Below are 13,126 nucleotides of genomic sequence, written 5' to 3' on the forward strand. Positions count from 1 at the left end.
TCATTGTGACATTACCATTTTAACGACGACGGGACTATATTATACTCAAGATATGCATCCGGTATAACTTGTTGAATAGGATAAGAAAGCGTTGCCAGTATTTCTAAAATTGTATTTCGGATACTGAAGTAAGTTTCCAGATTACATTTTCCTTCTTGTGACCGTGAAATGTGAGACATAACAAAACAATGTTAATATAGTATATATTTAGAAAAAGTGCAACGAATTATCATCTCAAGGTTTGTAAAGTAATGGGCCGGGCAGTCAATAATTTAACAGGATGTACAGCTGGTCGGACAATGTTGTATTATAATACGCACATCATAAGACAAAGGTATAATACATTATTCCATAAAAAGTGTCCATTTGAACGTATTTACTAAAAGAAGGACGTTACTTCATTTTCCGACAAAAGCAATAAATGCGCGATATAGAAACAATAATCATTCCTTGGTAAGTGTAGGAAATGAGGTGCATTTGGCGAATCATTATTTTTCATTTACATCTTCGTCTTAAGGTCATATAATAACTGGAAGTAATGCGTGATTTGTGCTTATTTACTCAAAGCAGCTATAATTTTGCTCTCCAGAAAGAGAGTAGATACGTATACACATATTGGTCATATTCGTCAATGGAAATACAGTGCAAGTCACACTGTGTAAATCATTACATGAACAAGTAATCCACATATGTTGTCGTTTTAGCTAATCTATTGTACGGCTTGTCTCGTATGTAAATCTTTGAATTCCAACTTTTCTGTCCTTTCTTTATCCTGTAATGTTTCAGCGATTTAGTACTTCTTCGCTTTTGGGCAACAAGTACATTGCGCTGCTAATTACAACAACAACTTTAAACGGCAGACAGCTAATCATCAAATATGCACTGCCTCTCTGAAGTTTGTGTCTTATTCTTCTTTCACTGCATTCTCAATAAAACTGTGCATATAATTATAAAGTCACTCATCTCTCAATTGTCATGCGGACTGATATAAGAAAAACGAACCGCGAATGCGGTAAGGTGTGTTCAGGAAAGTAGACAAACAAAACGAATATTGTTTTATTTCAGAATAGTATAACGTTTTCAAAAATGTTCAGCTGCTTATTTTTTCGAAGATATTAGCTGTCATTCTGTTTTCTAAATCCATGCTTTTTCTTCAATATTTGATTCATTTATATAATTCAAGATTTGTTATTGCACAAATGCCTGCAGAACCTTTCTCGTTACACTACAGCATATCAGAAATGATTATTTCCGTTATGTCGATATCATTTGGAAAACAAATGTGGATCAAGCACATTCATAGGACGGCAAATGGTATTTCAGCACATTGGTAAAATTGCCCAGTGAATGTTTAATTCTTAATAATTCCAATTTTTATACATGAAACCGATTTTCTCCAATACGATTTGCTGTAAACGGTCACGTCATACTGATCTGGAATTTTTTACACATCGATAAATTCTGGGACTACTTTCGGTTTTTGTACTGTTTGCAATATAAATATACATTGTAGACACGTCATTGTGAAACAATTGTTTCATCTTTTATTTTTTTATTCATAAAATAAATATAAATTATACCCTTTTTATACTTGTTCCAATATTCTTTGACTGAAATGTATAGCTTACAATTTCACGTTCGTCTGTTACATAGGCGCGCAAAATGGCCGATTACGGTGATTTTTCACTGCAAATTTCTGCGGAATTTTTGAAACAATTAGATGACAAGGAGTTAATATAAATAACAGCAGCGATTGAAACAGATGAAGATGGATTTGACGATAAAGCGATGGATGTTACAAATGCTGAAAAGGAAACAGAACAACAGAGATTGATAAATTCCCTCACAGAGCACACCATGACCTCAGTCACCCTAGCCATACACAACATCAACAATAATAGCGTGGAAACTGGGTCAGTCAATTTTGAGGCCGCTGAGGGATATAAACCAAGAGTCAAGAAATTATCTAAGGAGGACGTAAAAGCTACAATATTGAAATAAATCCATACTCTCTGGCTACTAAACGAAACACAAAATGAGGAATTGGCGTTTTCAGTGGTATTTTTCTATTTGTTTTATTTTAATTTCATTTGCTTATTTAAAAAAACGTATGTGGGTGTTGGTGGCATCGTGTGATATGACCACTTACACAAAAATAAAAACAAATATTTATGAGACCATTATTCAAAGACTGAATAAAGTTTTTAAATGGTAAAACTACCATCTCCGCCAATGTGACTTTAACAGCATTGAAAAAAGTATATAATAAAGGTGATTGTTTTGCTAATTTAAATTATTTTGGATGTGTAATCATTAATTCCTTCCAGCACTCCAGCACTCACTATGCAACCAAACAAGACATATTATCGGTTTTGCGAGCAATTCTACATTTAACAACCGCACATTTAATTTCACATTAGGTAAATGAAAAGGTCTTTTTTAATTATTAACGCTGATGAAAAAGATATAAAATGTTATTCCTGTATAGGACATACTAAAATTAAAAAAGGAATGGAATTTTTATATGAAAAGAAATGTGCTGACACCACGGGTAGCCATTGCTTAAGATGGTAAGTATGAAGTTGCCGAATAAACGTGACTGACTGTAGTTACATCTCATTTGACATTAGATCACTGAAAGGGTTTTCATAAGTATTAACGCTGTTGAGAATGATATAAAATGTTATTCCGGTATTTATTTAATTGTTACCTTTATGTTAGTAAAGGATAGCATCATCTTGTTTATATTTCCATGTTGTTCATTGATAGAATCCATTATGATTTAAGGTTTGATTGGAAATTTAATCTAGCACACTTGTTCATTCCGTATCAGCTGTTATTATACGGTCATGGTCAAATGGCATTAGCAGATGGGACTAACTAAAACTGAACAAGAATGTTGTAAATAAACTAAATGTGTTGAAACCATCGGTAGCCATTGCCTGATATGCAAAGTATGAAGTTTCTGAATAAACGTAACTGTGACAGTAGTCAATATGGTCGTGTGATTCTGTACAGGTTATGTGTTATATGGCGATGTGAAGCAGCGAATGAAAGGAAAGTACGCGTTGCTTAAATTGGAATTATTGATGGAATAAGTTGATTTGACGAAAGAAAGGACGAAATTGGAATTATAAGGATTAAATGATCATGGCTGGGTATGTATCGATGTTTAAATTGTACCTAATCACTCACAATATTAACATATAACATTATTTATTTCGTGAGTGATTAGGCAAAATTTGCACATCGATAAATACCTAACCATGATCATTTAATCCTATACACAAAATAATGATACAAAAAAATGTTTTGTTATGTGCTGGATAAAAAAAGTGTATTGTGTGTGCTGGTGTGGACATTCTTAAAAGACAAAGATAATCTGATTAGAAAACCTTATGAGGAGTCCTTAATGTTCTCATCAAGGGAAATGAATACGTTGTAAATTATGCAACGACGACACTGTTATAATTAAGTGCACGTTGCACACTTAAAACGTTTTCCAGCCCTCGGTTGATATTTGAATATTAGAAGACAGGAAACATAAAAAGTTACACTTTTCATAACGGTTCATCTTACACGATGAGTTTTTCAGACCCATCTGGATACACTTCTCCTAAAGTGTTAGGCAACGTCAACTGCAACAATTTTGTCACAGCTGATTGTTTCATTTTCCTTTATGTGGTGCGCATAAGTAAATGATATAATTATCGGATTTGTTGTTGTTGTTGAGTTTAATTATAGTGGCGTGCTCACAATTGTGCATGTGCCACTTTTTTCTGACTGCACCGCAGCCTGCTAGTTATTCCTGGGGAAGGGAATGGTGCCACCTCCCCCAGCCTTTTATGGATTCAAGGAACCCTGATAATTTGGACTCCGTCTGTGGGTCCATAAAGGTCCCTTACAGTTGAATGGTTGGTTGTCATTAGTGGGAAGTAGAGCTCGGGAACTGTCCTGGTTGCTTCACATCGCTGGATTCTTGTTGCATTTGCCTGGTGTTTCTTGCGGTTTTTTTTGTTTTTTGTTTTTATTTTTTCTTTTTTTTTCTTCAAAATGTTCTAAAAAGGGTGTGTGTGTTCTATGCTGTTTATATAGGTTGTTAGTAGAAATCATGTAAGAAAAGAGATTGTCAAGGTTATTATGGTATTACTAGTCGAGGTGTTTATGGTTATTTATAAGTTTTTAGATATTGCATCTTTAAGTTATTTATTTATTAATGTTTTTAGAGATTGAAAGTTATTTATACTTTATTTAGCAAGAAACCGGAGTCCTAGCCGATTACACGGTTCGTTAAGGACATCTAGGACCGGAGTCCTAGCTGATTACTCGGTTCGTTAAGGAAATCTAGGACATCCGATTTTGCGGTTTCCTTAGTTTTTCATAGGTGCTTCGTAAGTGAATTATTTATTAATATTTTTATAAAATTGAATGATCTGTTATGGGTTTTTATGTGGGAGCGTCTAAATTTATTTAGCTAGTCACTGGATCTTTGGATTTTGTGGGGATAGTAATTAAATTTTGTTCCTAAGTCCTGCTGAGTCTATTAATCTATTGAAATTTTTATATGCTGATTGTTTATTTTTATTAGAGTCCGTAAGTAACTCTGGGTATGTGTGATGTGATCCAATCTCTTTTTGGTTTTTGATAAATATTTTCCTAGCGGGTTGATATTTTGGGCATATATTGAATACGTGGTGTAGATCTTCGGTGGTATGACAGTTAAAGCAGTTAATGGTTGCAGGTTTGGGTCCTATAAACCTTCCAAAACTGCTTGCTAGTTAAGTTTTCCAGTTATTATCCTGTTTATGGTTTTCTGTTCTAAATATGTACCCTTAGGTAGCTGTATGTTCCTATCAAAGGTTTTTTGGGTTTCGTGGTGCTTTTTACCTTTTGTGGAGGAGTTCCAAAAATCTTGCCATTTTTGGTCTATAAATGTTTGTGCGAAGCTTAGTGCTTCTGTAGAGCTATAGTTAAGCTTGATAGAGGTTTGATCGCCTGGTTTGGTTTGTGCAACTTTGTCTGCTGTTTCGTTGCCAGAGATTCCAATGTGCGATGGTATCTACATGAGCTCGACTAATTGATATGCTTTGGTGATATCGTCGATTAATTGGCATGCTCTATCGAGGAATTATTCCCTAGAGTGTGTATAGTGTGTATTGCGATTTTGCATCGATTTGATAACGCTTAAGGAATCGCTTATAATGACTGCTTTAGGTATTTGGTTGTCTTTGATCCATTGTAGTGATTCAAGTATCCCAGAATTCAGTGGTGTAAATGGAGCAATGGTCAGGTAATCTGGATCCCGTTTGTACATTGAATTCATGGATGACTATTGCTGCTGCTGTTCTTGGTGGGTTGTTTGTTTTTCATCCATCGGTATATATTTTAACAATGTCCGGGTATTTTTGGTTGATTTCGTTTACCAGTGCAGGTTTTAGTAAGTTTTCTTGTCCTTCTTTATTGCCTAATTTGGTAGCTTCAGTGTTAATCCTTGATGGTTTTTGTAACCATGGTGATTTGTTCTGGTTTGTATTGTTTGTTACCTGTTTTTTTTATTAGAGGTATCTTTTCTCTTAGTTCAAGGATTACTTTGCCACTAGGTGTGCAGGGTATGATTTTGGGTTTGAAGACAACTTTGCACTTGTCTATAGCTATTTTGGTGGGATGGTTGACTGGCTGGGTATCTAATCGAATAGAGTATCGGACGAGCAGTTCTTGCCTACGTAATTTTAATGGGTAGTTCTCCAGTGTTTGTAGGTTTTCTAATGATGTTGAGGGGAGTGTTCCTGTGCATAATAGTAAGGCTTTTCTGTGGATAGTGTCGAGTTTTTTGTAGTACAGGTTGCTTAGCAGAGTTATATGCTTGGCAACCGTAATCCAGTTTTGATCTATATCTTGTGGAGGGTTTCCTGGTTGGTTGCCCAGACAGTCCCTGTTATGTTCCTCAGTAAATTGAGATCTTTGTTACAATTCTGGGTGAGTTGTTCAATGTACTGTTTCCATGTGAGGTGGTTGTCAAAGAACATTCCTAGGAATTTTACTACTGTTACGTATTTAATTAATTGATTTTGTATATAGAAGTTTGGATAGACTAGGTTGTTACTTCGTTTGAAGGTGAATATGATTGCCACAGTTTTTTCATGAGATATTTTGAAACCCCATTTGTCCGCCCATCTCCCTATGTTGTTTAGGCTCTGCTGGATTTCATTAACTACTGTTTTATTGGCAGGATTTCCATTCCTCCATATGCCACTATCATCTGCAAATTGTGACAAGTTTATTTTTGTGGAGGCTGCATTGAGATCAAGGTCGTTTACCATTAGGTTAAATAGATGGGGACTTATTACACTGCCTTGCGGTGTTCCATTTTCAAGTGAAAATTCTTCCGAATGGATGTTGCCTATTCTTGTGGTAGTTTACTTGCCTGTGAGGAAATCGCCCATCCAGTTAAATAAGCGTCCAGTTATTCCAAATTGGTTTAGTTTGGCCATTAGTCCATTGGTCCATACTAGGTCGAATGCTTTTTCTAGGCCTAGAAAAGCCGCTATGAGGTTGCGATAGGATTTCCTATGTGCCTCAAAAGCGAGTTTGATGTCTGTATCCAATCTGAGAAGTTGGTCAGTGGTGGACCGTTTCTTCCGAAAGCCACGTTGATTTATGGAGAGTAGGTTATTGGTTTCTAGGTGGTGTTTTAACCTATTTGCGATTATTGTCTCCATTATTTTGCAAATATTGTTTGTAAGGGAGATGGGTCGGTACGAATTTATGTTGTTGGGATCTTTACCTAGCTTGGGAATTGGTATTACTAAGGCCTGTTTCCATTTGGTGGGTAGTTGGCCTTTATCCCATATCCTATTAAAGAGTTTGATTACGGCTATTGTTATATTGATAGGACGGTTTTTTTAATAAATAATGTAACCTAACTGGTCCTTACTAGGGGATATTTCGTTTTTGGATCGTAGGGCTATCTCCCATTCATGTACTGTGATGTCGCTATTTAGGTGAGATTTTTTTGTTCCTTGGTCTTGAAACATTTGAGGTTGGGTTACCTCCATTAGTTTGTTGTGTTCTTGAAAGTTTATGGTGTGGTTATTGTTGCTACTCATGTTCGAAAAATGCTTCGCTAGGAGGTCTGCCTTATCTTTATTTGTTATGGCATTTTTAATTTATGGGGCTGAGGTAGTTGCTTTCCCTTTTATGGCTTTTATCTTGTCCCATATTTGTTTTGAGTTTGATTTCAGACTCAGTTTAGAGCAAAAGCTTTGCCATAAATTAATTTTAGCAGCTTTTTTAGTTTGTTTTAGTGCTTTTTCTTTATCTTTATATTGCTGGAAGTAGATAGAATTTTTTGGTGCGTTTTATATTTATTTAAGACCCTTTTGTGTCTTTATGTGCTATAGTGCACTGTTTAGTCCACCATGGTACAGGGTTTTTATTTTGGATACAAAGTTTTCTTTGGGATGCATCGGTTAGCTGCTTCTATAATTGTATCTGTTATGTTATCATAATACATGTCAATATTTGGGCTTTCTAAGTTATCTGGATTTACTCTAGCTAGTAATAATTGGAATTGGTCCTAGTCTGCCTGTTGGTACCTCCATTTAGGTGGGGTTTCGTTTGGAATGTGTTGAGTTTTTGTTTGAATATTGATTGTGATTGGGAAATGGTCACTTCCTAATGTATCTTCTTGATCAACCCACCAATTTGTGATTTGAGCCAATTTTGGGGTAGCTATAGTTAGGTCTATGGCTGAGAGAGTGCCATCCTCAGGGTTTAATCTAGTGTTCGACCCGTCATTTTAGATGACCAGATTGTTCTCAGTTATCCATTTTTCAACCATTTTCCCTCTTTGATCTTTCTTTTTACCTCCCCATAATTCACTGTGTTTGTTGAAGTCGCCACAGATAATTAGATTGTTGTTGTTGTTATTAGTGATTGCCCTTAGTGAGATTAGCTTGGCAGGGCAGAAGGTACCCTCTGGATCGTATGCATTTATTATCTGAATGTTTGTGGTTCCTATATTTATTATTACTGACATTATTTCGATGCTATTATTGATGTTTAGGTTAGGGGGTACTTCTATTATTTCATAGTAGATTAGTGTATCTATCAAAAAAATTGCTAGTCCACCCCATTTCTGCCCCATTTGGTCTGTTTTTAAAGATTCCCTGGGTATAGCCTTGTAGTTTGGGCAGGCGTTTGTGTTCTTGTGTTATGATGGTTTCCTTTGGCAGATTACGTCTGGTTTACGGCCGTATTATTCAGTTTGTTCTGCAGTTCTGATAGGTTTTTAAAGATTCCTCTGCAGTTCCATTGCCAGATGGTGATTTTATTAGTATAATTATCGGAGCGGATAAGTATAAAACGTGATAACTTGTATGACCATAGTCGCGTGCACATAGGCACGTCGCGTTTTCCTCTCTCTCTCTCTCTCTCTCTCTCTATATATATATATATATATATATATATATAGATATATATATATATATATATATATATATATATATATATATATATATATATATATATATATATATATATATATATATATATATAATGGCTGGTGTAGCTTATTCACAATTGCATGATTCTAACGAGAATTCGTTGTAATTTTCCCACCGAAATAATCAATAAACATAACATATATATATTAGCCGTGAACTCAAGATGGATGACAGCAGTTAATTATACACGCGATGTTTAAATAAAATAGGCAACATAAGTACGACACCAAGTCCAATGGTAGCTACAAACATTATAGGATAATCAAAAACACTAATGCAAACACTATCCACATATCTGCTAAACTGTATTACTGTCATTTGATAGACATTTGTTTAAAATCAAAGTAAACGTTTTTAGTACCGAAGGGATAAACAAATGGACAAACGATTCCACTTTGAAGACGTCAATGCTCAAATAAAAAAATGATTAAATACAAATGAAATGATTAAATAAAATTAAAAACGCTCTGTGGTTACTGTATATAGTAATGGTTCTGTACACACATTATTCAAATTAGAATTTGTATTGTAAGGAACACAATCTAGAATCACAACAAGAAAATGGTCTTCGATAAAATAGCAGATGGAAAAAATGACTGTTTGATTTGATATTATTGTTATAGGGTTTAATGCCATTTTTCAGCGCAAGATAGGCTATACATGACGGCCAGTATAAATAATAGACGAAGAAGCAGGAGAAACCCAGGAAAGAACCACCCCCAACCCACGAGAAGCTACTGTCAAGCTTTCTCACATACCCAATTTGGCCGAGCACGAGACGCGAGCCCATGCAGAGGTGAGATGGCAGTGATCCGTAACGGTGAGCGTTTTAGATCATTTCGACACTAGGGGCCGCCAGTGACTGTTTGAAATAAACGATATAAATGATTTAATAATCCTGACGAAAAGTCCGTTGGTCTAGTGGTTAGAGCGTCCGCCTCGTATGCGGCAGGTCGCGGGTTCGAGCCCCGGCCGAGTCATATCAAAGAATTATAAAAAGGGTACCAGCAGCTACTTCGCAAGGCGCTCAGCATTAAGAGTTTAGTGTTACGACTGGTTGGCTTGGTGTCAGGATAATGTAACTGGGTGGGTCATGACGCTATATATCTGCGGCATGATGCCCCAGTGCTAGCCATCATTATAAACTGTCACACTTCATGTTTGAAGACTAAACATGTTAATATAGGCGAGTACCCTTTTCGGAAACCAGTTTGAGTTTCATAGATTACCTCCCTTTCACTTGTCCAAGCAGTCTTTATACAAGATAGCGCTGACCTTCTTATTTAGCACAACCTTGCGTGAAACGCTTGACAATGGCTGGGATAATTTAATACAGTTATTTATTTATTTTTTGACACATAATAACTTGACCCATGCATGCCTGCCAGATTGAAACGCAGAATTAGACAACTGGGTCAATATTGGAGTAGTGTATGTCACAGTGTGTTTTAATATCTCATTGAACATACTCCAGAGTAATAACGTATAGTTTAAATCATTAACGCTTTATACTAACTCGACAGTTTCATTGGAATAATGTTACTGCACAACGTCTTTGCTAGAGATAAACTCATTTCTCCTTGGTAAATGCCAATATGTTTTAATTGGTCACGTAGCAACAAAAACAGTGCAGATGTGTCATGTTTGGCTTCATCGTTGCTTCAGGGACGTTTTGTTGAATATAATAAGAAAATAAAGTGTCTCCGGCATTTCTAAAATTTTATTCCTGACAGGAAACCAGTTTCATGATTACATTTTCCTTCCTGTGACCTTAGCGTTTGGGATAAAACAGACAATGTTAGCAACATTATACATTTAGAAAAAGAAAACCATTAATTAGCATCTCATTGCTTGTAAAATTATGAACCCGACAGTCAATCCTTAAACAGGACGGACAGTTGGTGGGACACTGTCATATCATTATAGGCACATCGTGAGAGAAACGTATAATTTATTAGTATATTAAAATGTCCGTTTGTACGCATTTATTGAACAAACGATGCTGCTTGTTTTTCCGTCGAAAGCAATACATGCGCGATATAGAAAAAAATATGAACTAGACAAGGGTTTGAAAATAATCCTTCCTTGGAAATGGCAAAAAAATGAGGACAATTTGTCTAATAACTACTTTTCATAAATATTGTCATCTTTGAAATCACTTAGTAAATGCATGATTTGTACTTATTTACTGAAAGCAGCTATAATTTTACTTACTCTTTCTTTATTCTCTCTTTCTTCCTGAAAGAACAGAATAAATTTGATATTAGTCAAGATGAAATATCCCAAATATTTGCTCTCAAAAGAGGGAGTATATACGCATGCACACATTCACAAACGATGATCCAGTGTATGATGCGACCACATTATATAAAGTATGATGCATAGTTTACATTTCGCTATAAAATCCCAAAACTATCAGTACGAACGTAGGAGAGTGGCAATAAAATAAACCATCGACAAAGTTATTGTTGCATGACTATGAAATCTTTGAGCACACGAACTAACATTAATTTAAACGTTGTGTCCCTACTTTCAAACAATACAATCTGGCCACGCTCATAAGCTACAAATATGTACAATAAAATAAACTATCGACAAATTTGCTCTTGCATGACTAAGAACTCTTTGATCAAATTGCAACACATCGTCTAATCATTGTGTGACAACGAACTAACATACATTTAAATGTTGTGTCTTTACTTTCAAAAAATAAAATCTGGTCAGGCACATAAACTACAAATATATACAATTTCTGTTGAGGCCATGACGTGGGAACTAAAAACCAAGTTGTCTTATACATAACAAAATATCCTCGTCGTACATTAATGCTAATCAATCATCCAAATTGCGTGCACATTTAAAAACTTAAAGTCTAGACTCCGGAACAAATGACCTAATTACATTCCCTTCTTGTAGAATTGACCAATATCAAGCACGATATGTCACATTATGTATCTGGGTAAAGTTTTCTGTCAACATCTCAATAATGCTTGGAATAGTAAGGACCGACTAATTAATAAGTAACATAGCATATCATGCATTTTTTAAACGAGTACGATTTATCGTTGGTCGGTAAAGCTCACTGCGTACACTAAGTGACTGAGAACGTATTCACACTCTCAAGCGTAGAAAACTACAGTATCAGTGTAATGGGGGTTCTTACACTTTTGTTTGAATGAAAAATTGAGCGATGCCACCTTGATATATGCAACTAGAGTGTGTGGATTTCTGGATCAGTTGTTTGTTTTGTTTGTGCCTGAGAGTGTGTGTTTTCAGTGTCAGTGCGTATATAATATTGATCATCGTTTTTTGTGTGTGTATGTGTGTGGTTGATGGCGAATTTATGAATACCATAGGTGGAGTATCGTTTATCATCAATGGAGCACGCATGTTATATGAATGAGTAGCGTAGAGATGTGAAGTCGATGTACTGGAATGTTCTCATGGTGTAACAGTGTAGATGTCCTTGTCTGTAGTGATCGACGCCAGCGATTTTACCGACGACATATTTTTTGACGGTGCCATCGTTAAGAGCTATGAAGTACATTTTGGATGGGTGTTCCATTGCTTTCGTTTTTGAACTTTCCTAGGACATTTTTGTTATCGTCGCAGTGGAAAGGTCTATGTGTGGGATAGTCGCTGAGATCGAAAAGTTCTTCATGGTCGAACAGGTGTTGCTACAAATTCTGTATCGGTCATTAGCAGGTTATTGTTTTTGATAAAATCATAATGAAACTTGTAAATGACCATTTTGGAGAGATCGTCAATGGCCGCTCCGACGTAGATGTGTTTATCGAGTTTGAGATTGTTTTTCCCTGGATTCGATGGCGACGAGATATTTATTGAAGATTTTCGTGTGCTGGTAGGCTTCATTGGCGACCAGTTTGTCTCGTCGTTTGACGCTATTCACCATGTCGAATGTCTTTTTATGGTTTTTACGAAGACGCTGCTGCTCGTAAGTTTGGAGACAATTTTGCCGAAGTATGTGGTGGAGATTTCATGTTGTTTCGTTTTAACGTCGATGTAGGTTTCATCCACGGGGATTGTTGAGACTCGAGAGTGCGATTAATTTTATCGAACACAAACCCGTGTTTGATAGCTTGTTCGAGTAGACGATGATGCAAAAGTAATTGTTTTTATCCATGAGATTGGGCACATGTTTTTTCACTTTGGAGTCTCCCAGACTGAACTTATTTTTTATTTGCCCGTGCTGTTCCCGAGACAGGATTTCGTTAGTGACAAGAGTTAATTATATGTCCACGTTGGTCTGTCAGCCCACTTTCTCCGCTCTTTTCACTACGGATCCCATTGCAATTTGTTTCTACATCTAAATTTAAACAGTTTTATAAAGAGGAACTCCGATTAGAGTAAAATGGAAACAAAAAGCAAACTAGAACATTTCACTACCAGTTCAACCAGAATAATACAAATAAGTGTGCACCCTTCCTTAAAGCTTATTACAAATGTTTGATTTTACCACTATTAGCATGAAATGCAAGTTTAGTCCGATGTAGAAACGTGTGAAATATGTCAACAGGAATAACAAAATAGAAAACATGGATCAAAAACTCAATACCCATTTTAAATTATGCTTAGTATTTCTGTATGACATATTGGTATTA

General features: G+C 35.8%; 1 protein-coding gene across 3 annotated transcripts in view; it reads right to left on the bottom strand.

Annotated features, from left to right (window-relative positions):
• The window catches only part of LOC149771688 (E3 ubiquitin-protein ligase TRIM45-like), a 131,590-nt gene that overhangs the window by 35,274 nt on the left and 83,190 nt on the right, over window positions 1–13,126 (bottom strand). For all 3 annotated transcript variants that reach the window (XM_089948223.1, XM_089948222.1, XM_089948220.1), the window contains one exon: window positions 10,719–10,742. In XM_089948223.1, the coding sequence (XP_089804349.1) occupies window positions 10,719–10,742 (24 nt within the window). The remainder of the gene's footprint in view (window positions 1–10,718; window positions 10,743–13,126) is intronic.

This window comes from Sinohyriopsis cumingii, unplaced genomic scaffold (assembly GCF_028554795.1).
Source record: "Sinohyriopsis cumingii isolate HCF-2022 unplaced genomic scaffold, ASM2855479v2 utg001725l, whole genome shotgun sequence".
NCBI classification, from domain to species: domain Eukaryota; kingdom Metazoa; phylum Mollusca; class Bivalvia; order Unionida; family Unionidae; genus Sinohyriopsis; species Sinohyriopsis cumingii.